Consider the following 23,759-nt stretch of genomic DNA (forward strand, 5'->3'; position numbering starts at 1 on the left):
TATGCTTGCAATTTTGCTCCCAGAATGCCTTCCTGCCTGCTTGACTTTTCTATTACTCCTATTAAGCTTGAAAGAGATGCCCTTTCCCTTTTCTTCCTATCTCCAGGCTACACGCTTGTTATTGTCATTACATCAGAGTTGTACTGCCTATAGGGACATGGAGTCACCCATGTCCCCGGGCGCACTCCTTTTGGTCATGTGGGGGGCGCCGGGTGCCTCCCACAACCAAAGGGCATGCGTCCCAGCCGCATGCCGCCAAGCCCCGCCCCCTGCCTTCCTGCAGGTCCACTCAGGAGCCAGCCTGCAGAAAGATGGGCGGCGGTGCTCGACAGCGGGTGGTCACAGCGCCCACCTGGTCCGCCCACCCCCCTGCCTCCGTGCAGGCCAGCTTTTGGGCAAAAACTGGCCTGCATGGAGGCCAGGGGCGGGACTTGGGCCACTCCCTAGAGCCCCGCCCCTGAGCATGGGGGGGGCACGGGGAGGCGCCCGGAGAAGTTGTCTCTGGGCACCATTTCCCCCCCAGTACGCCTCTGCATTACATCGGGACAAGGCTTCCTCTTGACGAAAGCATCTCCTCTTGCAGAATGGATCCAACCCCGGTTCTGTGCCTCAAAGTGATTTTATTTTTTATTCCCCCCCCCCCCCACGCACAGGTGATGCTGAAATACAAGGAGAAGAAATGGTACCAGTTTTAGATTTTTACCTACTAAAGAGCTGCTCTTTAGTGCACTAAGAACAGGAGTCAAAGGAATGGACCTGATTCTCCAAGCTCGGCAGCTGAGCAGAAGCGGCTCTTCCTCCTCGGCACCTATTTCCTCTTTCGTTGCACCGCACCGTCGAGGGAGGCAAACGTTTCCAGCGTTCCTGGCTGCGCGTGGGTCTTTGTAGTCTGATCTACAACCAGGGAATCTTTTCCCCAAACGAACCCTCCTTCCAGCAGGTAACGTTTCAGCGGTTCTGGGTTGCGGACTGCGGGAAAGGCTGCGGCTGGTTGAAAAATACCCTGTACAAACCAGATTGTTAATGCGTTTAAGCCGAATAAAACTTTGCATGACTAATTGACCTTCTTATACGACACGAGACAAAAAAACAAAAACAAAAAAACACACAAACCAAAAAAAAAAGCAAAGCATGTTGTGATCGAAGAAAAAGGGATCCATTTCTCAGTTCCACAAATAAATAGTTCAAACAGCAGAGCCTTTTTCTGTTTTTCAAGCAACTAAACACCAGGTGGGTACATTGCCAGCATGTTGCTCTCGACAGAAGACGACCGGCTGCGTTTCTCTCATATTTGACGTTCTTTTTCTGTGGACAATCTTAGTTTGAGAACACTCATGCATTTCATTAGTAGAAGAATAAAAGTGACATGAAACTTCTGTTGGCCAATGTATGGTGCTTTCTTTGTGCAACGTCTACCGCGATGGAGTAGCTCGGCAGCGTAAAAAGTCGCCTTATGCTGGATCAGGCTATTCATTCAACAGGGTCGGGATTTTCTGCTCAAACCAGCAGCGGCTGCCCAGGTCTCAGACAGACGTCTTTTACATCCCCTTCAGTCTAATCCTTTCGACTGATGATGCTGGGATTGAGCCCGAAACCTCTTGCGTGCCCAACAGTGGCTTCACGGCTGAGCCAGCGTGGTGTGGTGGTTCAGAGCCGTGAACCAAGTCTGGAGAACCAGGTTTGACTCCTCGCTCTTCCACATAAGCGATGGGCTCTTATCTGATGAACCAGAAGAAGACTGCTGGGTGACCTTGGGCTAGTCAGAGTTTTCTCAGAACTCTGTCAGCCCCACCTACCTCACAAGGTGTCTGTTGTGGGAAGGGAAGGATTGTGTAAGCCACTTTGAGACTCCTTATGACTAGGAAAATGGGGGTATAAATCCAAACTCCTCCTCTCCTTCTCCTTCTCCTCTTCTTCTTCTTCTCCTCCTCCTCCTCTTCTCCTTCTCCTTCTCTTCTTCTTCTCCTTCTCCTTCTTCTCCTCCTCCTCTTCTTTTTCTTTTTCTCCTTCTCCTCCTCCTCTTCTTCTTCTCCTTCTCCTTCTCCTCCTCTTCTTCTTCTCCTTCTCCTCCTCCTCTTCTCCTTCTCCTCCTCCTCCTCTTCTTCTCCTCCTCCTCCTCCTCCTCCTCTTCTTCTCCTTCTTCTTCTCCTTCTCCTCCTCCTCTTCTCCTTCTCCTTCTCTTCTTCTTCTCCTCCTCCTTCTTCTCCTCCTCCTCTTCTTTTTCTTCTTCTCCTTCTCCTCCTCCTCTTCTCCTCCTCCTCCTCCTCCTCTTCTCCTCCTCCTCCTCCTCTTCTCCTCCTCCTCCTCTTCTTCTCCTTCTTCTTCTCCTCCTCCTCTTCTCCTTCTCCTTCTCTTCTTCTTCTCCTTCTCCTTCTCCTCCTCCTCTTCTCCTTCTCCTTCTCCTCCTCCTCTTCTCCTTCTCCTTCTCTTCTTCTTCTCCTTCTCTTCTTCTTCTCCTTCTCCTTCTCCTTCTCCTTCTCCTTCTCCTCTTCTCCTTCTCTTCTCCTTCTCCTTCTCCTTCTCCTCCTCCTCCTCCTCTTCTTTTTCTTCTCCTCCTCCTCTTCTTCTCCTCCTTCTCCTCCTCTTCTCCTTCTCCTTCTCCTCCTCCTCTTCTTCTTCTCCTTCTCCTTCTCCTTCTCCTTCTCCTTCTCCTTCTCCTCCTCCTCTTCTCCTTCTCCTTCTCTTCTTCTTCTCCTTCTCCTTCTCCTTCTTCTCCTCCTCCTCCTCTTCTTTTTCTTCTTCTCCTTCTCCTCCTCCTCTTCTTCTTCTTCTCCTCCTCTTCTCCTCCTCCTCCTCCTCCTCCTCTTCTTCTTCTCCTCCTCCTCCTCCTCTTCTTCTCCTCCTCCTCCTCCTCTTCTCCTCCTCCTCCTCCTCCTCTTCTTCTTCTCCTCCTCTTCTTCTCCTTCTCCTCCTCCTCCTCCTTCTCAAAATGTATGTAACCAAGAGTTCAAAGACCAAGGCAGCGACACCGTGTAGCTCAAGGGTGTCAAAAGCTCATTATGCACAGAGTGTTTTTCTCGGGGCCCTTTGCTCTGCAGTGGGGTCTTCTCCTATTTCTGTTTACACACCAGGAGGCACACTACTTCCAATCAGCTCCCAGTTGTCATAAGTCTACTGGCTTTGTTTACATTTTTATATTGATATTTCTATGTTATTTTGATATTTTTGTGCTTTTTGCAAAAGCCAGCCATAGATTCCCAGGAAACACCAGTGAGGAGTGTGTGTGTGTGTGTGTGTGTCAGAAGGAGCAGAAACTCAGAAGCAAGGGAACGCATTGGGGCTTCCTCGCTTTCGCTAACCACGTGCTTTCGGGATCTGTGATGGTGTAACACAGAGCGCATCAGTACCGAACTCTCTTCCCTAAAGAAACATGCCCCTGCTGCAGGGCAGAGCAGCAGTAGATAACCGGCCAAGGAGAAGGCCCACTCCAAGGGCACCCACGGAGTGTTGGGCAGAGGCGGAGCACTCTCCAAGGGCAGAGGCGGAGCACTCACGGGGACATGTGGGGTCAACATGTCCCTGGGCGTACACCAACTGGTCACATCGGAGGCGGAGAATTGCCCCCACACCTCTCCCCTCAGCCCCGCTCCCCCAAGTTGCTCCTTTGGCCGATGGAGGCTCTGTTGGCTGGGCAGCCTAGCAGGGCAGGGTGAAGGAGCGCCCAGCGGCAGTCCAGCCATTCTGCTCCTTTGCGTGGCAGAGGCTCTGCTGGCTGAAGGAGCAGCCTGGCAGGGTGGGGCTGAGGGGCACCTGGCAGCAGCCCAGCCAAATAAGTGGGGTGCGGGGGGAGTAGGGGGTGCCCAGTGCAGGTGTTGCCCCGGGCACCATTCCCCCCCGACACCTCTGGGCCCGCATGTGGCCCATTTCCAGCAGCCTGCATTATGAATCCGTGGTTGGGATTTGGGAAATGGTAGCACTCCAAAGGGGCAAGGGGAAGGAGCTGTGAAGTCGGCTGCTCCACAGAAAATTCAGGTTGCCAGCTTGAGGTTGGGCAGTTTCTGCAGATTTGGGGTGGAACCTGCAGAGGGTGGGGTTTGCGGGGAGGAGGGCGCTCAGCAGGGTGTCATGCCACGGAGCCCACCCTCCAAAAGCAACCATATTTTTCCTGGGAACTGATGTCTGTGGTGTGGAGACTGTTTCTGGAGGTTTCCATGTCCTAGCCGGAGACTGGCCACTCTACAGGAGTTGCATTAGTTTGTGCTAGCAGGTGAAGGAAAAGTTAGCCTACCAGTTCATTCTTGGAATTCTCCCCCAGTTTTGGTGCACAATTAAGAATGGTCAGAGTGCCTCCAGACACAAGGGTCCATTATGCACAAGGTGTCTGCTGTGTGGCAGGGGAGAATGTCTGCTGCAGCAAGATTTCTTGTACAGACCGATTTCCTTGAGTCCCGCGTTCACTTTCCATTCTCTCTTTGGTAAGACCACTTCTAGCACAACTTTTAACTTGCTTTTCCACCATAGCAGGGGAGATTTGCCAGTGAGCACAGCTTTGCCCCCGATAGCTTCCCTCTGTCCACTACCAGACTCCCACTCCCACCCACTCCTCTCCCCTTCCCCCTTTTCAGATTTGTTATTACTTCCATTTTTGTTATCTGTTATATTGCTATTGACAAATCAATATATCAACATAAACAGAGAGTCACTGCAAAATCACTGTCTTTTATTGCATTTGAAAACCTATACATGGCGGATCAGTGATTTCCCTTGCGCTCTCACTTTCAGAACTGTTGCAGCCAACAATAAGCTAGGGGGATGTCTATCAGGTGAATTACAAATGATGGGCTAACCATTAAATAGCAAGCCTTTTTTCCCCTCCCATGGCAGCAGTGCTAGCAGCATGAAATGTGTGTGTGTGTGTGTGTGTGTGTGTGTGTGTGTGTGTGTGTGTGTGTGTGTGTGTGTGTGTGTGTGTGTGGAGTGGTGGAGGGTTGAGAATATCAGTTCTAGGACATGATCCCCTTCTGGAGCAGCAGTGGCATAGGAGGTTAAGAGCTCATGTATCTAATCTGGGGAACCGGGTTTGATTCCCCGCTCTGCCGCCTGAGCTGTGGAGGCTTAGCTGGGGAATTCAGATTAGCCTGTGCACTCCCACACATGCCAGCTGGGTGACCTTGGGCTAGTCACAGCTTCTTGGAGCTCTCTCAGTCCCACCTACCTCACAGGGTGTTTGTTGTGGGGGGGGGGGAAGGGCAAGGAGATTGTAAGCCCCTTTGAGTCTCCTGCAGGAGAGAAAGGGGGATATAAATCCAAACTCTTCTTCTTCAGCAGGGTGAGGTCCAGGGAATTGTTTTGCCTGTTTCTTTTTTTGGGTGGGTGGGGGGAAGGTATTTTTGGAAAGAGCTAAAATATCAATATAACAGTAATGAAAAGGCTTTCCCAAAGCCATCAATCTTGAGACTGTGTGCCTGTAAGAGGGACTTGATGGGTGGAGTTTAAGAACCAGGAAAAGCAGAGGCCCGTTGAGACTTCACCAAGCGTGCGGCAGAGTAGACGGTGAAAGCCTCCTCACGTACAAACAGAGCGTTTCATGCCTAATGGGCCGAGGAAGCCCCAAACACCCTGGATTTGGAAAGACGGAAGAACACATCTAATTAGGCAGGTGATTCCATTAATTATAATCTCCTGTTAAATGCACCCTTATTAGTTAAATTAGGATTGATATTTTATATTAGTGTCTTCACATTCTAATAACTACTAGCACTAATCCAGTGAATTGGTACTAATAAATTATTATACTATTTATGGGACATGCCGCCCGACAAGTCAAATCTGGTACTCATGACAAATAAGCGTGATATCCTTGCTTTGGTTTTAAGAAGAAGAGACTGTGCAAATTGACCCCGAGGGTTCCGAAGGACAGACTGTGGTCAATGTCGCTACTGGAAAATGGAACGAGTCACCAACTCAAGGAGTAATCTGAAATTCTCATAGCGCTGGAGGAGCCGCACGGCACAGCGTGGTAAACTGCAGTACTGCAATCCGAGCTCTGGCTCGTGACCGCAGTTCGATCCCAAAGGAAGTCTGTTTCAGAAAGCCGGGTCAAGGTTGACTCAGCCTTCCATCGTTCCAAGGCTGGAAAAGACTCTCTCTTTCCCAACAGAAATGTATTGACCAACACATTTTGGCTTTGCCACTGGTCCCCCCCCCTTTCCCCCAATCACAGCCTTGGAAATTTTTGCTGATCTCCAGAGTAATGAAGAGTTCTGTCCTGGAAAATGATCTGCACACCCAACGTGGTAAGTTCTTCTGCTCTTTGCCGCTTCTTCAGTTGTAGACCTGAGACTCTTCAAAGAGGGGAAGCCATTCCTGTGAATCTGTAGCTCATAATATTCATCAGAATGATTAGGTCTTTGATACCTGAATTAAACTGCTGGTTAGAAGCCAGGAAAACTTTGCTTTTATACTGTGGAAACCCAAGTAGTCCGAGCTTCAAGGTGAAGAGTGGCAAGCAGAAGTCCCGCAAAGCTCTGCTCGTGACCTGGGTTAGATTCTGGCAGAAGTTGGTCTCAAGGAGCTGGTTCAAGGCTGACTCAACCGTCCATCCTTCCAACGTTGGTCAAAGGAGTACCCAGCTTGGTGGGAGTACAGCGTAGATGGCTGTACCACTTTCCCAGTGGTGGGGGTAAAACATAGATGGCTGTACCACTTTCTCAGTGGTGGGGGTACAGCGTAGATGGCTGTACCACTTTCTCAGTGGTTGAGCTGCCCTGCTCAGAGCACTTTGCGGGGGCACTTTTTGAAAAAAAATGGGTGTGGCAAGATTGGGCACCTGCCCAACACAGTTTCTGATGGACCTCTGGACTTGTGAGCAGTTGAGCACATTAAAATAGCATTGTTTCAGTGGCAGCTGCCCTTGCAGTGTGAGTTTAATTCTCTCTCCTTTTTTCCAATGTATTTTTAAATTAATGTACTCCCTTTCTCTTGCAGTTGGCCTTCCTCTCTATGTTTATGTGTCCCTGCCTCCTGCAGTACCTGTTCTGTGGGTTTTGCCTTCTCCATTACCACCGTGTCAGGATTCCAACAGTGCCTGCAAACGCACAGGTTTATCAACCTGCCTCCGCTCCTAGAAACAATCCGATAGAAGTGTAGTAAATGGGAAACTGTGTGCTCGTACGGAGTTCACCATTCTCTACTGCAGCCTATTGTGTTTCATTTCAGGCGTCTCAGGGCCAACTTCACTTCCTTTTAGGCACTGCAAACCTCATTAAAAAGAATTCAGGGTTTGTGGCATTTACGCATCTGTATTTCTTCAAAGGTGGAAGAAAACACCAGGTAAAATTCTGCTAGCAGGGGCTGTTGGGAATTGTAGTCCATGAACATCTGGAGGGCCACCGTTGGACACCCCTAATCTAAACCATGAGTTCCCCCCCCCACCCAAAGTTCTGTACTGAAGAAGCATTTTACATGAATTCCACATCAACACGATTTCAGTTATTTACTTCATCTGTAACCTGTCGTCCTCCCCAGAGGGGACCCAAGATGACTCACATCATTCTCCTCTCCTCCATTTTATCCTCACAACAACTCTGTGAGGTAGGCTCGGCCAAGTGTGACTGGCCCAAGGTCACCCAACAAGCTTCCATAGCACAAATGGGGATTCGATCCCACAGCTTCAGCATACTAGTCTGACACTCTTGACCACTATGCCGTAGCGGCAAAGGAGACGTTGGGAGTCCCAGTTTAAATCCTGACTCTACCATGGACTCCCTGGGTGCTCTTGGGCCAGGTGATTTTTGTATTGTCAAAGGCTTTCACGGCTGGAATCATTGGAGTGCTGTGTGGTTTCCGGGCTGTTCCTCCACCCTGGACACTCCAACAGGTACATATACGCCACTTGCTTTCTTACTATCAGATCCTCTGAAGATGCCAGCCACAGATGCAGGCGAAACGTCAGGAGAGAATGCCGCTAGAACACAGCCATACAGCCCGGAAACCACACAGCACCCCAGGTGATTTTTGTTAGTGAACGATTATTTTGCTACAATACCACCCCTTTTTCTCTCTCTGGCTCAGGGGGAGCACATTCTCTGTTTCTAACCAAGCTCTCTCACTCTGAAGACTGAGCAAAAGGACTCAGAAATGGAGTAGAGTTAGGGGTGGAAAATGTCTGCAGTAAGGTCCTCATTTTCCTAAGCTTAAATACCTCCACATATAATTCTTATATAGCACCATGAGGGAATGAAACAAAAAAATCTCCCCTCTTATACTGAGGTGCACTGCTTGTTCTTCTATTCCTGAAAACATCCTCCCGCCACCCTCCCCCCCGGGTCTCCCCCCCCCCCCAACACCTGTTGCCAGTTACTAGTTTCGGTCTGACAACACTAGAGGACACTTAAATCTGCAGATTGGAGCCACAGACAGAGAAGCTGGATCTTTCTACAAAGAAAATTTTTTAAAAATCTTTAAAAAGGGGGATTAACCCCCTCAAAATAAAGAGCCTCTTTAGTTTTAAGAAACAGATGTTCTCAAAGCTGTCAGCCAGCTTCAACAGGATTCAACTCCTGGTTTCTTTCGGGGCAGGGAAGAAGGGGTCAGGGCCCATTCCAGGGCTCTTTTGGCCTTTGAGGGAAGACTCATTGTGGCGTAGGAGGTTAAGAGCACGTGTATCTAATCTGGAGGAACCGGGTTTGATTCCCAGCTCTGCTGCCTGAGCTGTGGAGGCTTATCTGGAGAATTCAGATTAGCCTGTGCACTCCCACACATGCCAGCTGAGTGACCTTGGGCTAGTCACAGCTTCTCGGAGCTCTCTCAGCCCCACCTACCTCACAGGGTGTTTGTTGTGAGGGGGGAAGGGCAAGGAGATTGTCAGCCCCTTTGAGTCTCCTACAGGAGAGAAAGGGAGGATATAAATCCAAACTACTCCTCCTCCTCCTCCTCCTTCTTCTTCTTCATTGTGATGAGGATCAGCAGCAAACACTGGATGACTATAAGTGGAGGACAATTTGGCTGAGAGAAACTCGAGAAAAATCCCAGAAGTGAAATACCGCATGGGCTTTTTTGGCAGGCAAAATGCTAACATTTGCGGCTAAAACACTGCAGCTAAAACACTGAATGTACTGAATGTATGTTGGACATTCCTGAAAATTGCGTAAGTGGCTTTGGGGTAGATAAAAAATAGATCCTACTTGGATAAATGTAACATTTTGTATTTATATTATATTCTCTTCTGTCAGGCAACATTTTTCAAACAAAACACAAGAGGTGGAGAGTGATGTACAAATTAGTTTATTACCCATACTGTGTTCATCCATCTTACATTACAAAGCAAATAACTTAGTCCATTGTTTTAAAAAACTCGTCGGAAACCTTAGCAAACTGGAAAAGGAGACAGGAATTTCCCTTAATAATAAATTCATTTATTTCCTTTGCTACTTCATAACGGAAAGTGCCTTTAAGCAGGACGAGGCAATAAATAGATTGCTTACCAGAAGAATGTCTTCTAATCTTTAACCAACGGCCCTCCAACTGGGAGTCAGTTCTGTATAAAAATGTAGGAGTTCATGTAATCATTTCTAGAACTCTTGCCCGCAGGGGAAAAGATTTGCATAGGGTTGTACAAATATATAACTTATTCCTGGAAACTTTCCACCACAAAAAAGGATGGATAAATCTGGAATCTTGAAGCCCGATACATACAGCTATCTCATGTCACGCACACTATTGTGAGCTTGGCGAAGGGATTTATGGAAGACAAACATCTGAACTTTCACACAACAGCTTTTTACGTGACAAAACAGGAAGACACCAAAGTCTGGTTGCATCTTTAAAAGGAGGCAATTTTTTAAAAAGCGATTACAGTGATTTTTTTTTTGTTCAGAAATAGTGTATGCCTGAGCTTGAAAATATTTTAATAAGGTTTATTTAAATGCTTAGCTTTTTGCGGCTTGTTGTAATTAGAAATAAAAACATGTCCTAGTAAAAGTTTCCCTGGATAAATTCATTTAGAGTTCCAGATACATCTGACAAGTCCAATTCATCGCTGCCATTAAAAAGAAGAGCACCTAGTTGTGTGGGGAATCAAATCAGTTAGCAGGTTTGTTGCCAGAGAAATTCGGGGTCCAACATGCAGCTTGTGTTCATAACTCAAGCTCTTGCAGCTCTCCCCAGCTGGGTCCCACTTTGATTTTCACTGACAGCTTCACCAAGAGTTTCACAGCATTTTCCATTTCGTGTTTAACGATCTGTGCGACCTACAAAACGACAGCATTTGAAGAATCAGAGTCAGGAAACATCTCCTAAGGTTGGATTGTAGACCTTTACTCTGCCCATACTTTTCTCTGGGTGCCACAGAGGCAATTCTTTGCTAAAAAAACCCCTGTCTTCCCCTTGAACTATTACAGAGATTCACAACATGGCGCCCGAAAGTGCCACGGCCACTGCCACGTGTTAGAAAGTGGGTGGAGCCAGGGAGCTTTTTCTGCTCAGCAAAGTTCTGATTGATCACCAGAGATTTGATAGGCTGTGCAGATTTTTTTAAAAAAATGTAGCTTTGACAACCACCACCACAGCATAAGGCTCTCAACTGCGTGACTGAACATAAGTCATGGCAGCCTTTTTGCGGCTGGCTTCACCTTCTGCGGCAGCTGTGCCCACCACGCTGTGACAGAATTCCAAAGGGGCTCATGGGCTCAAAGAGGTTGGGAACCCCTATGCTAAAACGACGGACTGGAACCTACCGTGAAGGTATCTTCTCTTTCGTGGCGCTCCGTCATTTAGTGGCGCTCTGTCATAAAGTCTACCACTTAGCCACAGTACATTCCCCAAGGAGACATTATGGGTTATGGACCATCAGTTTGCCCTTCTATGCTCACAGACAGGTATGGTTCTGCAGCGGTCACTGCAACCAGCGTCGCTGAGAATTGGACACAAACACAATAGCCACACAGCCACACATTTTCAGCAGAAGTGAACTTCCTTGCCTGAATCATGCTGTCTTCTGCAACCTCATACAGCAGCTCGTCATGGAGCTGGAGGATGAAGAACCCCCCACAGCTGGGATACGATATCTGCCTCTTTTCGGCCCGGCATGATTTTCCTGGACAGGATAAAATTGAAAGAGCAGTTCTTAAAAACCAACCACTTGAATACTTGCACTAGAGCTCTACGGACACACAGGAACGTAAACAGACAGTGGTTGTTCCATGACTAACATTTTAAAGTTGCTCAAGTGCCACAGCAATATATAATCCTTACAATAAACATACACAGCAAACTACTAAGGAGTATTTCAACCCACGTGGGTAAGAGTTCAAAATAAGAGAAGTCATATAATGTCAATTTCTCTTGTTGAAACTTCCGTGCTTACTGTTTCATTGCCTTTGGCGCGAGTACTTCTCTTCGCCTTGCACTGCTACACCTTGATTGGAAACATCTGCCCGTAATATTTGAGGCTTCATGTATGGGTGTGATGAAAGACCTTTGAGAAATTGACATTATATGACTTCTCTTATTTTGAACTCTTACCCACGTGGGTTGAAACACTCATTAGTAGTTTGCAGTGTATGTTTATTGTAAGGATTATATGTTGCTGTGGCACTTGAGCAACTTTAAAATTGTTTGCATAGAATTCCTTGTTCCTTGCCGTTCTGTGTTAGCGTCTTTCCGCCTTGGCTGGGCTTTTTTGTATATTGCTTGCGCTACACTATTTCCCTTTTTTTTTGTTCCATGACTAATGCAGCATGCTGAAAGGAATCTGATTTCATATGTTTATTTTCCTGAATATGTTGCATGAACACATGAAGCTGCCTTAGGAGAAGCAGTGGCATAGTGGCTAAGAGCAGGTGCATTCTAATCTGGAGAACCCGGTTTGATTCTCCGCTCTGCCGCTTGAGCTGTGGAGGCTTATCTGGGAATTCAGTTTAGCCTGTGCACTCCCACACACGCCAGCTGGGTGACCTTGGGCTAGTCACAGCTTTTCGGAGCTCTCTCAGCGCCACCTACTTCACAGGGTGTTTGTTGTGAGGGGGGAAGGGCAAGGAGATTGTAAGCCCCTTTGAGTCTCCTTACAGGAGAGAAAGGGGGGATATAAATCCAAACTCTTCTTCTTCTTCTTCCTTATGCTAAATTAAATCAAGGTCCAGGTTGTCTATGCTGGCAGCTGCTCTCTCAGTTGGAGGTTCTCCAACCACTTACTACCTGGTTCTTTTCACTGAAGATACTGGCAAGGATTGAACCAATGATCCTCTGCAGGCCAAGAAGCTGCTCTACCGCTGAGACCCAAACAGCACAATACATTTTTTTTAAAAAGCCGGTTGCTCGTCTTGACTTGCTTTCCCCACAGTCACACAGCAGCTTTGGGGGATGGAGTTTTTAAAGCCTGCAGAAGGCCCACTTGGTTTAGCACAGCGGTGCAAGTGGCCCCCCTTTCCTGAGCCCAAATAGCCCCCCTGGTAAAAACGCTCCATGCGCAGCCCCAAGGTTTTGCGGTGATTCCCCAACGAGCTCTTTTCAGCACAGGCAGTGAGGAAACAAACTCACTTCCCCAGATTAGCAGCCACTGCTCATGTGAAGGAGTGGGGAATCAAACCCGGTTCTCCAGATTAGAGTCCACCCCTGTTAACCATGACACCATGCTGGCCGACTGTGCAGGAATGATGGACTTGGACAAAAGGATCCTTCCATTCATTAGTGCATAATTTAGGCATGGAGGAGAGAGCAAAGGGCCTGCCTCTCTCACCCTCCTTCATGCAGGTGTCTAGCTGGCTTCTATAATCTCCCAGGAAAAACATACCTCTCCATTTTTTCTGGATGGAGCTTTCCAGATGTCCGTATGATTTCACAGCTGAAGGTAAAGCTTCCAGCTGGCCCTGAATATTGACCGTAGCTCTTTTGACGATATCAGCTGCAGAGCCCTGGACAGCTGTGTTCACAGCCTGCCTCTCTGCCTGGGAATCAAAGAAACTGCATCAGAGAAACAGGGGGAACACTAAGAACATAAGAACTAGCCTGCTGGATCAGACCAGAGTCCATCTAATCCAGCACTCTGCTACTCACAGTGGCCCACCAGGTGCCTTTGGGAGCTCACGTGCAGGAGGTGAAAGCAATGGCCTTCTGCTGCTGCTGCTCCTGAGCACCTGGTCTGCTAAGGCATTTGCAATCTGAGATCAAGGCGGATCAAGATTGGTAGCCATAGATTGACTTCTCCTCCATAAATCTGTCCAAGCCCTTTTTAAAGCCATCCAGGTTAGTGGCCATCACCACCTCCTGTGGCAGCATATTCCAAACACCAATCACACGTTGTGTGAAGAAGTGTTTCCTTTTATTAGTCCTAATTCTTCCCCCCAGCATTTTCAATGAATGCCCCCTGGTTCTAGTATTGTGAGAAAGAGAGAAACATTTCTCTCTGTCAACATTTTCTACTCCATGCATAATTTTATAGACTTCAATCATATCCCCCCTCAGACGTCTCCTCTCCAAACTAAAGAGTCCCAAACGCTGCAGCCTCTCCTCATAAGGAAGGTGCTCCAATCCTTCAATCATCCTTGTTGCCCTTCTCTGCACCTTTTCTATCTCTTCGATATCCTTTTTGAGATGTGGTGACCAGAACTTAACACAGTACTCCAAGTGCGGTCGCATCACGGCTTTATATAAGGGCATGACAATCCTTGCAGTTTTATTATCAACTCCTTTCCTAATGATCCCCAGCATAGAGTTTGCCTTTTTCACAGCTGCCATGCATTGAGTTGACATTCCCATGGAACTATCAACTAAGACGCCCAAATCCCTTTCCTGGTCTGTGACTGATAGCACTGACTCCTGTAGCGTGTATGTGAAGTTTGGATTTTTTGCCCCTATGTGCACCACTTTACATTTTGCTACATTGAACTGCATTTGCCATTTCTGGGCCCACTCACCTAATTTATCAAGGTCTGCTTGGAGCTCTTCGCAATCCTTTGTGGTTCTCACCACTCTACATAATTTGGTATCATCTGCAAACTTGGCCACCACACTACCCACCCCTACTTCCAGGGTACCCACCCCTACTTCCACTGATGCCAACAAGACAGTATCGTCAGCTGCTTAAGTATATCTGTCTTTCTGGTTCCGGTAATTAGAAAATATCACATCAAGGCCCTTGTCCTGAAATCAAGCTGATCAGAACAGCAAAATAATCGTTTTTTTAGAAGCTATACATTTAATTTCATTTAAAATTTGAATTTATATCCCGCCCTATCCCTGAAGGGCTCAGAGCGATGAACAACATAATAAAACAATAAACATTATAATAGAATGAACAATAATAGCAATAATAAATACATTAAGAACTAGAATTAAGAATCAAAATACTGAGATGGTGACTTAACAGCAGCAACAGCAGCACTAGAACAGTACATCAATATAGAATCCCTATCACAGCAATACATTGATAAACCAATATATAAACAATAATACAATCACAATGGCAATATATTAGCATGTGAAAAATCAATATATAGAAAGTCAATATACCCTTACAATAAATTAATACATTTAAGACAGTATGTTCAACAATATATGAAAGGGACCCATATGAAAAGTGCTTGTAAAAGACAACCTGCGGATGGAAAGTGCAGAGGAACAGAAGGCTTCCACAAGACAAGCAGAATAGTTTTTATATATATATTTTGCCTTTCTTTCCTGTAAGAAAACTCAAGGTGACTTATAAACTCCTTTCCCTTCCTCTCCCCCCAACAGACACCTTGTGAAGTAGGTGGGGCTGAGAGACTTCTGAAGAACTGTGACTAGCCCAAGGTCACCCAGCAGGAATGTAGGAGAGGGAAAATTAATCCGGTTCACCAGATAGGAGTCTGCTGCTCATGTGGAGGAGTGGGGAATCAAACCTGGTTCTCCAGATTAACCACTACACCATGCCGGCTCTCACAAGACCCACGGACAAACAGCAGAGCACAACAGAGCCAGAAGGCCTTAATAGTTCTAAATTTTGTAATCATAACAGAAAGCAAGAAATAATTCAGAGTTAGTAACAATCTGTATTGATCTGTTGTTATCTTTTTTTGCTCTTAAAACTCCCAGGCCCATCAGCTGTTTGTTTGTTTTCTGTTCTGCTTATGCCAATAAAGGCTTGCTTAAAGAATTATTTAGGGTTAGGGTTCACTTTAATGGCTGCCCCACAGTTACACTGCGTATTTCAGTCAGCATGCAGATGGGGTTCTCAGGTGTCAGGAATTGTTATTTATAACGTGCACTGAAAACTAAACACAATATATTCCGCAAACCCGGTCTGCAGGCAAACTAAGAAATGCTGCAGCGTGCCTGCTGCCACCTGCAGTTTGGAAAGCACTTTTAAAAGTCTCAACAGTACAAGAGAAGCCCAAAACATACCAGAAGCAGGAACCAGGGCCTACATCCACAAAGCTGGTGTAAGACAGGGCATCTTTGTAGGACAGAACATGTACAATAATTTAGAATCAAGGCCAACCCCAGTGAAAGGGGGAAAGGTGGCTTTGTTAGCTAACTGCTCCATTTCAAGTTATTTTGAACAAAACATTTATCAGCGTACCTGAGCTTTCCTGTAAGGGTTGGGATCCTTAATACCTGGCAAGTATCTGCGCCGGCCCAAAATGGTCTGGACAAATCCAACCTGGCTGCACTTCTCCACCGTCTCTTTCAAGAACTTTGGAATACCTACAAAACCATGGAGTAGAATGGCGCAATTTCTAGTTTAGCTACCAGTTCAAAACATTTTAATGACATTGAAGCACCTCTTATCTTGCCATACTGCTGAGTGGGCCCTGAAGCTTTCCTTCAGCCTAAGGGGACTGCCTCTGACAGAAGGAGCTTAAAGAGGCAGCTGGAAGTCTTCAAACTTAGCTATACAATGATAGGATAGACGATAGAGGGCATCTTGTTGGAAGCTGATATATGTTGCAGAGGAATCCGAAGGGGAAGTTGTCTGGCGTTGCAAAAGAACAGGAGAATTGAATGACTGCAGTTTTAAAAGAGTGAATATGTGATTCTGCACTGGAAGGACCTCAGGAACAAAAATCATTGTGATTCTTTGGTTTTACATAAAATACAAAGCTGGGTCCATGTTCACCCAGGGTAGTGGGGGAGGGGTGGAAAGAGAAACAAGTAAACCTTTTTGGCTGATGGTCATAGGAAACTGGGATAAGAAACCAAAAAAACCCCATGTTTCTTCTTCTGGTTGAAAATAAAGAGAAGTTAAAAGTTCAAAAAGACTATGGCTCTTGCCCCTAATCATTAGCGGCGACAGAAGATAACAGTTTGGTGGAGGAATATGGCTGGGAAGCTCAACAATTATTATTATTATTATTATTATTATTTATTTAATTTGTATACCGCCCGATCGAAGAATCGAAGGGCTCCGGATGGGAACCAACTTATTCACTACAACATCAACAGGAAGTCGTTACAAATGATAAACGCATGGCTCCATCCCATAAAATAGCCAAAACTCGCAAAGCGGCAAAAAAACCATAATACATAATAAAAGGCGTCCGACCCCAATTTAAAACCTACCCCCATGGGGGGGGATGGCAGGACCCCTCAATATGAGGGGACCCTGATGCGGCTACCCACAGGGCAAGGGCAGTAAAGAGAGGGCACCATGTGCAGCAGCTGGACTTGCTCCAAAGGCCCGGTGGAACAACACAGTCTTACAGGCCCTGCTGAACTCACCCTGGTCCCGCAGGAACCGGACAACTGGAGGAAGAGGTGTTCCACCAGGCCGGGAAGGCCAGATGCCGTAAAGGTCCTGGCCAGCATTGAACCAACACCCGCATCATGCAGGGGCCGGGGGCCACCAGTAAGTTAGGCTCTACCAGAAGCGCCAGAGGCCGAGGATTGGGACATATGGGAATTATCGCGGTCCCGAAGATGCAAGGGTCCACAGGCAGCATAAAACTTAGCAAAAGGTCAAAACCCACGCAGAGAGATGATTCGGAATTCAACCGGGAATAATGCAGCACAATATAACACAGGCTGGATGTGTTCTCTGAAAGCGCCTCCTGTGAGAGCAGGCGTGCTGCAGCATGTTGAACCAGTTTTACCTTCCGAATCAAACGCTGAAGGACGGCGTATGAGTTACAATAGTCCAGCCTGGAGGTGACCGTTGCCACGGATCACAGTGGCCAGATCCGCCTGGGAGAGGAAAGGGAGCCAACCGCCGGGCCTGGAGTAGAATGGAAAAAATGCAGTCCAGGTTGTATGGGCCACCTGGAGTCTCCATTGAGAGAGACGAATCCAGGTGGACCCCCAGGCTACCGAACAGAGGGGGTCGGCACCAATGAGAGCGCCACGCACACTGGCGGCTACAAATCCCTAACCTCACCCCTCGCGGTCACCAGCCAGAGGAACTCCGTCTTCGATGGATTCAGTTACACCCTGCTCTGCTGTAACCAACCAGCTACCGCCTCCAAACAATGCTGGAGAGCCGCAGGGGCGTGGCCGCTCCCCCCTCCATCCAACTTAGAATGAGCTGAGTGTCATCGGTATATTGATGACAGATCAGCCCATAGCTCCGCACCAACTGAGCAAGTGGTCGCATATAGATGTTAAATAATGGCGGGGATAGCAGAAGCTCCCTGCGTTACTCCGCACTGAAGCGGGCACCTCGGGGAGGGTTGATCCCCGCGCCACACTTGCTGACTCCGGTCCCGGAGAAACGAGGCAATCCACTGAAGGACGGGTGCCCACATTACCCCAGAACTGACCAGGCGGTGGGTCAAAAGGTAAATTGACCGACCATATCAAGCGCTCGCGGTAAGATCTAACAAAACCAGCAAGCGCCCGATCCGCCCTGATGCGAGTTGCATGCGGAGCGTGTCTGTGATGGCGACAAAGGCGGTCTCCGTCCCATACCAGCTTGCGGAAGCCAGACTGGAAGGGGAAAAATCAGCCGATGCGTCATCCAGGAAAGGCAGAGGCAACCGGCACCGCTCTCTCAATTACCTTCCCCAGAAGCGAAAGATTCGAGGACAGGGCGGTAATTTGGCCGAGATCACCTGGATCTAGCGATGGATGCTTTTCAAGAGTGGAAGCGGGACCACTGCCTCCTTCAACCCATCCGGAAAGACCCCTTGCTCAAAGGGAGCCATTGATGATGTTCAGCAGATGGGGTGCGTAGCTCCGCCCGACGAAGCACGCATAAACCAGGAGGAGACGCGGATCCAGAGGACAGGTAGTAGGTCTAACAGCAGCCAAGGCCCTGTCAGCAGCGGCTTCGGAGAACTGGGAGAACTGGGCCAAACTTGGGCCCGAAGAGCGGCAAAGGAGCCTCCAGTTCCACTAATTGTAGATAGCGTGATGGCCGGGGAAGGTCACGGCGTAGCAACGTGACTTTATCTGCAAAAAAGCTCATAGATACCTCGCAGCTAATAGCTATTGTCGATGATTTGGCAGACCCTTCCGATAAGGAGGTCAAAGGCCGAATTATCTGAAATAAGTGCGCCCGAGGCGGGAGCTGGCAGGCGCGCCAAGAGAGGAGGAGAAGAAAGCCCTCGCCGCCTCCTTCCGTTTGCCATCTCATAGGCCTTCATGGCGTCCTATAAGATATTCGCGCAGCGCCGAAATTAGCGAGATTTCCGCCACACTCGGCCTCCTAGTCGTCCTAAGCATCCGTTCCTTATGGCGCAGCTCCTCGGTATACCAAGGAGCCTGCGGAACACGAAGGGCAAAGAGGAGGGCGGGGAGCAACAATCTGCGATGGCATCGGAGGAGGCAGGAGTTCCAGTCCTCCACCTGCTCCTTCGAGTGTGCCGGCGGAGTTCAGGGAGTCGCAGAGCATTCAGGAAATAATCCGGATCCACATAAGTCTCCGCGGGCGGGTATAAATCAGCCCTACGCCTAGAGCCCAACCGGGTTTGAAGCGTGGCAGAAGAGCCATCCAGACCTTCAAAGGCGTGAATGGTCGAACCATGGCATTCTATCCGTAGAGGATATGACCATATTAACCCCCAAACCAAAGACCAAATCCAGCGTGTGGCCGGCCTCATGAGTGGGGCCAGAACTTACCAAGGAGAGGCCTAGTGCCGCCATGGATGACACCAGGTCCGCAGCCACTGTACATGAGGCGGTGTCGGCATGGACATTAAAGTCCCCCAGAACAATAAGAGACTCATTTGAGACCAGAACTGAGGATATTGACACTTCTAACACACATGGGGTGGAAACCTATGAACCATAAACACTGGATGGTCATGGAGGTGAGCTTTCCCTTGCTTTCCTCTTTCCAGAGAAGACCTCTGTCATTCCCCAAAGGCATAATGGGAGGGTGGGGGGGAGGCACGGAATAGCCCACCAAGCAGAGAACTGCTGCGATCAGACCAACTTGTGCCACATGGTTGTCCAGTGGGGCCTCTTGAGGAGAGTCTATGACCTTTGCCCTCTTCCCCCTCTTGCCCCAACGCTCTTTGCCTAGAGACGTCTTCCAACCGTGCTTTGCTGGAAGTTACAGAGGGCTGCTATCACAAAGGGAAAACCAGGGAAGACGTGTTTCTACGGGACCCGCTGCTGTACTTTTGCATATCAAGGAGCCTCGCTCTGACGGAGGAGAGACGGGATTTCTCGTTTAGCACGGGGATCCGACCCTCGCGCTGCACGGACTGCAAAAGCAGCCACTGAAGGCTTTGCTCTTTCACCCCGCAGCCGTCTTTCCAGGAAGATTCCTGAAGGTCTCCTATCAAAAAAGCCTTTATCCTTGTAATAACAGTTGTATTGATTCTATTTCCCATGTTGTCGTTGATTGGGTTCTCTGTGCTAATGTATGCGATTTCTCTATCAGCTCTTTCCTTCATAAACTAACTGGGGTTTCTGTTAAAAAATTGATATCCTTTTTTTGGGGGGTGGGGGGGGGTCTGATCCAACTCTGCACATGGCCAGATTTCTCCTTATAACCATGAAGATCCACACATTGATGCTATTTTTGTATCGCTCTGTCTTCAAAGTTTTGTACTTGACTTATGCCAATAAAGGTTAACCGACTAACTGACTGGCTTTGCTCTTTGTCAGCATGTAAGTTAAATCCTGGAGGGCCGCCAAGAGTACATCACCGAACAATCTTTACCAGGGTATCTTGATTTGAAAGACTGGATGTAGCGGGCAGCATCGGCATCCTTAATTCCCATCTGCTCTCCTAGCGATTTAGCTCCTATTCCGTATATTATTCCATAGCAGATCTAGAGAATGTAAAATGGCAGAGTACAGCCAATGAAATTCCAGCTGGAGACTTCAGGGAAAGATGCACAGTAAGGACACACATGCTGTGACACGTGACCATGGGTAGCTACTTTCTACTCAGTCAGCCAATCAGGGAAAGTATTGCCTTCTCAGACTGGCAGCAGCTCCCTAGGGAGTCAGGCAGAGGTCTTTATTACCACCTCCTACCTGGTCCTTTCAACTGGAGATGATGGAGATAGCTCCTCTCGCTACTCAAGAAGCACCTGCTCCATGGCCTGGTTAAATATACACTCATAAGATTGGCTCCTGCTTGTGATGTTTTTTTGTTTAGACCAAAGCCAGCAAAGGAGCCCCATGGCACAGAGGGGTAAACTGCTGCACTGCAGTCAAAGCTCTGCCCACCACCTGAGTTTGATCCCAACGGAAGCCAGGTTCAGATAGGTGAAGAAGAGTAGAAGAAGAGTTTGGATTTTTACCCCACTTTTCTCAACCATATGGAGTCTTGAAGCGACTTACAAACTCCTTTCCTTCCTCTCCCCACAACAGACAGGTTGCAAGGGAGGTGGGACTGAGAGACTTCTCAAGAACTCTGGGTAGTCCAAGGGCACCCAGCAGGCTTCACCGGAAATCAAACCCGGTTCTCTTGATTAGAGACCTGCTCTTAACTACTACACCACACTAGCTTTTAGGCCCCTTCCACACCTGCAGAATAATGCACTTTCAACGCACTTTGCGTTGTGTGCAATAGCAAAATCTATTTGCAAACAATTGGGAAAGTGTACTGAAAGTGCATTATTCTGCATGTGCGGAAGGGGCCACAGCCTCAGGTTGACTCAGCCTTCTATCCTTCAAAAGTCAGTAAAATGAGTACCCAGCTTGCTGGGAGTAAGGTGCAGTCAACTGGGGAAAGCAATGGCAAACCACCCCGTAAACATTGTCTGCCTAGTAAATGTTGTGATGTGACATCATCCCTTGGGCCAGTAATGACCCAGTACTTGCCCAGGGGACAAGTTTACCTGTTTAAAGCCACAAATGGGAAAAGACCTAGAAAGATGGTCACACGCACACATACCAGCCTGCGCCAGAAGTCACCTTCGTCACGTTGCACTGCGTTATATACAGTTTTATCTTATCCGGACCCTACCTGCTTGGCTTGCTGCCGCAAATCATCCCCAACAGCCTCCGGGTCGATCATCTTCCACTCAGCCGCGATGCTTCGGAAGACGTCTGCCTCGCTGTTCAAGGCCTGCACGAGCCGACCGTCGCCGCACAAGTGAGCGAGGATGCGCAGCTCAAGCTGGGAGTAATCAGCAGCCAAAATCAAGCCACCTGCAGCCAATACAAATCATCACGATTTTGAAAGTACCCTTCTTGCAATCAGGCATATAGAAGTCAGGGATCCCCTGCATGCAGCCCACAGACGCCATTCTGCCCACCTGCAGCTTTCCCGGTGCCCGTCAAGTGCTATTAGAAAGTGAGCCAGGCAGAGTAGGGCTTTTGCCCAGGAAGGCTCCAGTTAGCCACTGGAGATCTGATTAGCCATGCAGACTTTTAGAAACCTTGCTTATGCAATACAACGATCTTCACTGTGGCAGCCATTTTGTGGCTGGATCTGCCTCCTGTGGCAGCTGTTTTGAGGCAGCCATTTTGTGGCTGCGCCCACCACACTGGGTCAGAATTCCAAAGGTGCCCACAGGCTCAAAAAAGGTGGGAACCCCTGATATAGGCACCTACCAAGCACAGCGTGACACACCAGAAAAATCCCCAAACAAAACTACAGTCTTTTAAGTCAAGAGAGTCTCTCTTGCTGTCGGTTTCTTTATATGTTATTTATTTCTTAGAGGTTTTTTAGTCGCTGCTCACCCAGAGGGTCTCATGGCAACTTCTAACGTTAAAACAGTATTTATATCTTTATCTTTATTAACCTTTAATAGGCATAGAGTATTTATATATATATGCTTTCACTTTCAAAAGCTTGCTCCTTCTCCCAAGACGCTGCGTCCCGATACCAGGCCAGGTGCACAACCCTGGGAAAGGCATTACATGAAGCCTGCACGTTCCTACACGGCAAAGCTCTAGCATCAGGCCTAACACAAACTACAAGCAGGAACAACCAGGATGCCACAAACTCCCGCTCTCTCCTGGAGACACACCAAGACCAGAAAGCACACAGACAGGCCTTGACACACATATAAACAAAGGTAAGAAATATAAAATATTAATGTATTGTCGAAGGCTTTCATGGCCGGAATCACTAGGGCGTTGTGGGTTTTCTGGGTTGTAGGGCCGTGTTCCAGCAGCATTTTCTCCTGACGTTACATTTCATTTTCATATGCAAATTACACCTGCAAATTTAACACTTCACACCTGCAAATTTCACTTGCAAATTGGACCCTTAACCCTTTTAACCAATGCAAATGGTTCTTTCTCCCACCCTGGACATTCCACAGGTATATATACTCCACTTGCTTTACTTCCATCAGATCCTCTGAAGATGCCAGCCACAGATGCAGGCGAAACGTCAGGAGAAAATGCTACTGGGACACGGCCATACAACCCGGAAAAACCACAACAACATTTAAAATATTAACATTACACTATTAAAAGCTGTGGCTAGCACCATCCCACTAACAAAACCCCTCAATCTTGTGGATTACACTCCAAAAGCCAACCTAAACAATTTGCCCTTGAATGCTCTGCAGAAACTGAACAAGTCTGACAGAGCACAGGTGTCATCTGAGAATACATTCCACAGTGAAGGGGCCACAACAGAGAAAGACCTGTCCCCTGGTGATAGCTAACCAAGCCATCCTGGGGCTGGGTCCTTCAAAGGACCCTAGAGCAGTGGTGGCGAACCTTTGGCACTCCAGATGTTATGGACTACAATTCCCATCAGCCCCTGCCAGCATGGCCAATTGGATTCTAGAGGATGGCCTAGAACAGTGGTGGCGAACCTTTGGCACTCCGGATGTTATGGACTACAATTCCCATCAGCCCCTGCCAGCATGGCCAATTGGCCATGTTGGAAGGGGCTGATGGGAATTGTAGTCCATAACATCTGGAGTGTCAAAGGTTCGCCACCACTGATATATACCAAGAGTTCTAGGACAGAAGGTTAAACGGGGGGAAAAATGAAAGAAAATAGGAAATAGCCAGAAATGACAATAAATCTATGACAATTAAGGCATTTACTTTCCAAGCACCATCAACCAGAGCTCACATTACTAACAACTTGGTAAGGAAATAAGGAGATTTCAAGGGATTACCTGGAAATGGAACAAAGGCATGTCTCATGCTGACAGAAAATGGAACTTTTCTTCCCTTTGGCGACTCTTCAGTCGGACTCTTAGGCTCACACGGTAAGACACAGCGCTTTTTGGCTCTACATGACAATTTTTAACGAGATGTCATTTATTTTAATAGAACATATTTCTGTGCCACGTGAAATAAAAAATCTGCAGAATTAAATCAGATGTCTGCAATGATGTATTCCCCCTCTCCCGCCCATATTAATTGCTAACTAACTGTTTCCAATTATTATTATTATTTATTAGGTTTATATACCGCGCTCCCCCGGAGGGCTCAGGGCGGTGAACAACATATAAATAGAGCACAAATATCAG

General features: G+C 47.8%; 2 protein-coding genes across 5 annotated transcripts in view; one reads left to right on the forward strand and one right to left on the reverse strand.

Annotated features, from left to right (window-relative positions):
• Positions 1-1,376, forward strand: part of STXBP5L (syntaxin binding protein 5L) — a 92,035-nt gene extending 90,659 nt beyond the window's left edge. Inside the window, exon 24 of the mRNA XM_048503574.1 lies at positions 654-1,376. Coding sequence (XP_048359531.1) covers positions 654-695 — 42 coding nt within the window. The 3' untranslated portion in view covers positions 696-1,376. The remainder of the gene's footprint in view (positions 1-653) is intronic.
• A 7,833-nt stretch (positions 1,377-9,209) lies between these two features.
• Positions 9,210-23,759, reverse strand: part of POLQ (DNA polymerase theta) — a 62,514-nt gene continuing 47,964 nt past the window's right edge. For 2 of the 4 annotated variants that reach the window (XM_048504126.1, XM_048504124.1), the window contains 7 exons: positions 23,403-23,518; positions 21,281-21,465; positions 20,024-20,135; positions 15,500-15,624; positions 12,731-12,884; positions 10,920-11,035; positions 9,210-10,190 (listed from right to left, as the gene is read on the reverse strand). In XM_048504126.1, coding sequence (XP_048360083.1) covers positions 10,077-10,190; positions 10,920-11,035; positions 12,731-12,884; positions 15,500-15,624; positions 20,024-20,135; positions 21,281-21,465; positions 23,403-23,518 — 922 coding nt within the window. In that variant the 3' untranslated portion in view covers positions 9,210-10,076. Of the gene's footprint in view, positions 10,191-10,919; positions 11,036-12,730; positions 12,901-15,499; positions 15,625-20,023; positions 20,136-21,280; positions 21,466-23,402; positions 23,519-23,759 lie in introns of those variants that run through there. The other 2 variants (XM_048504127.1, XR_007245118.1) reach the window with 2 other exon arrangements.

Source organism: Sphaerodactylus townsendi, linkage group LG07, assembly GCF_021028975.2.
Source record: "Sphaerodactylus townsendi isolate TG3544 linkage group LG07, MPM_Stown_v2.3, whole genome shotgun sequence".
Taxonomy (NCBI): Eukaryota; Metazoa; Chordata; class Lepidosauria; order Squamata; family Sphaerodactylidae; genus Sphaerodactylus; species Sphaerodactylus townsendi.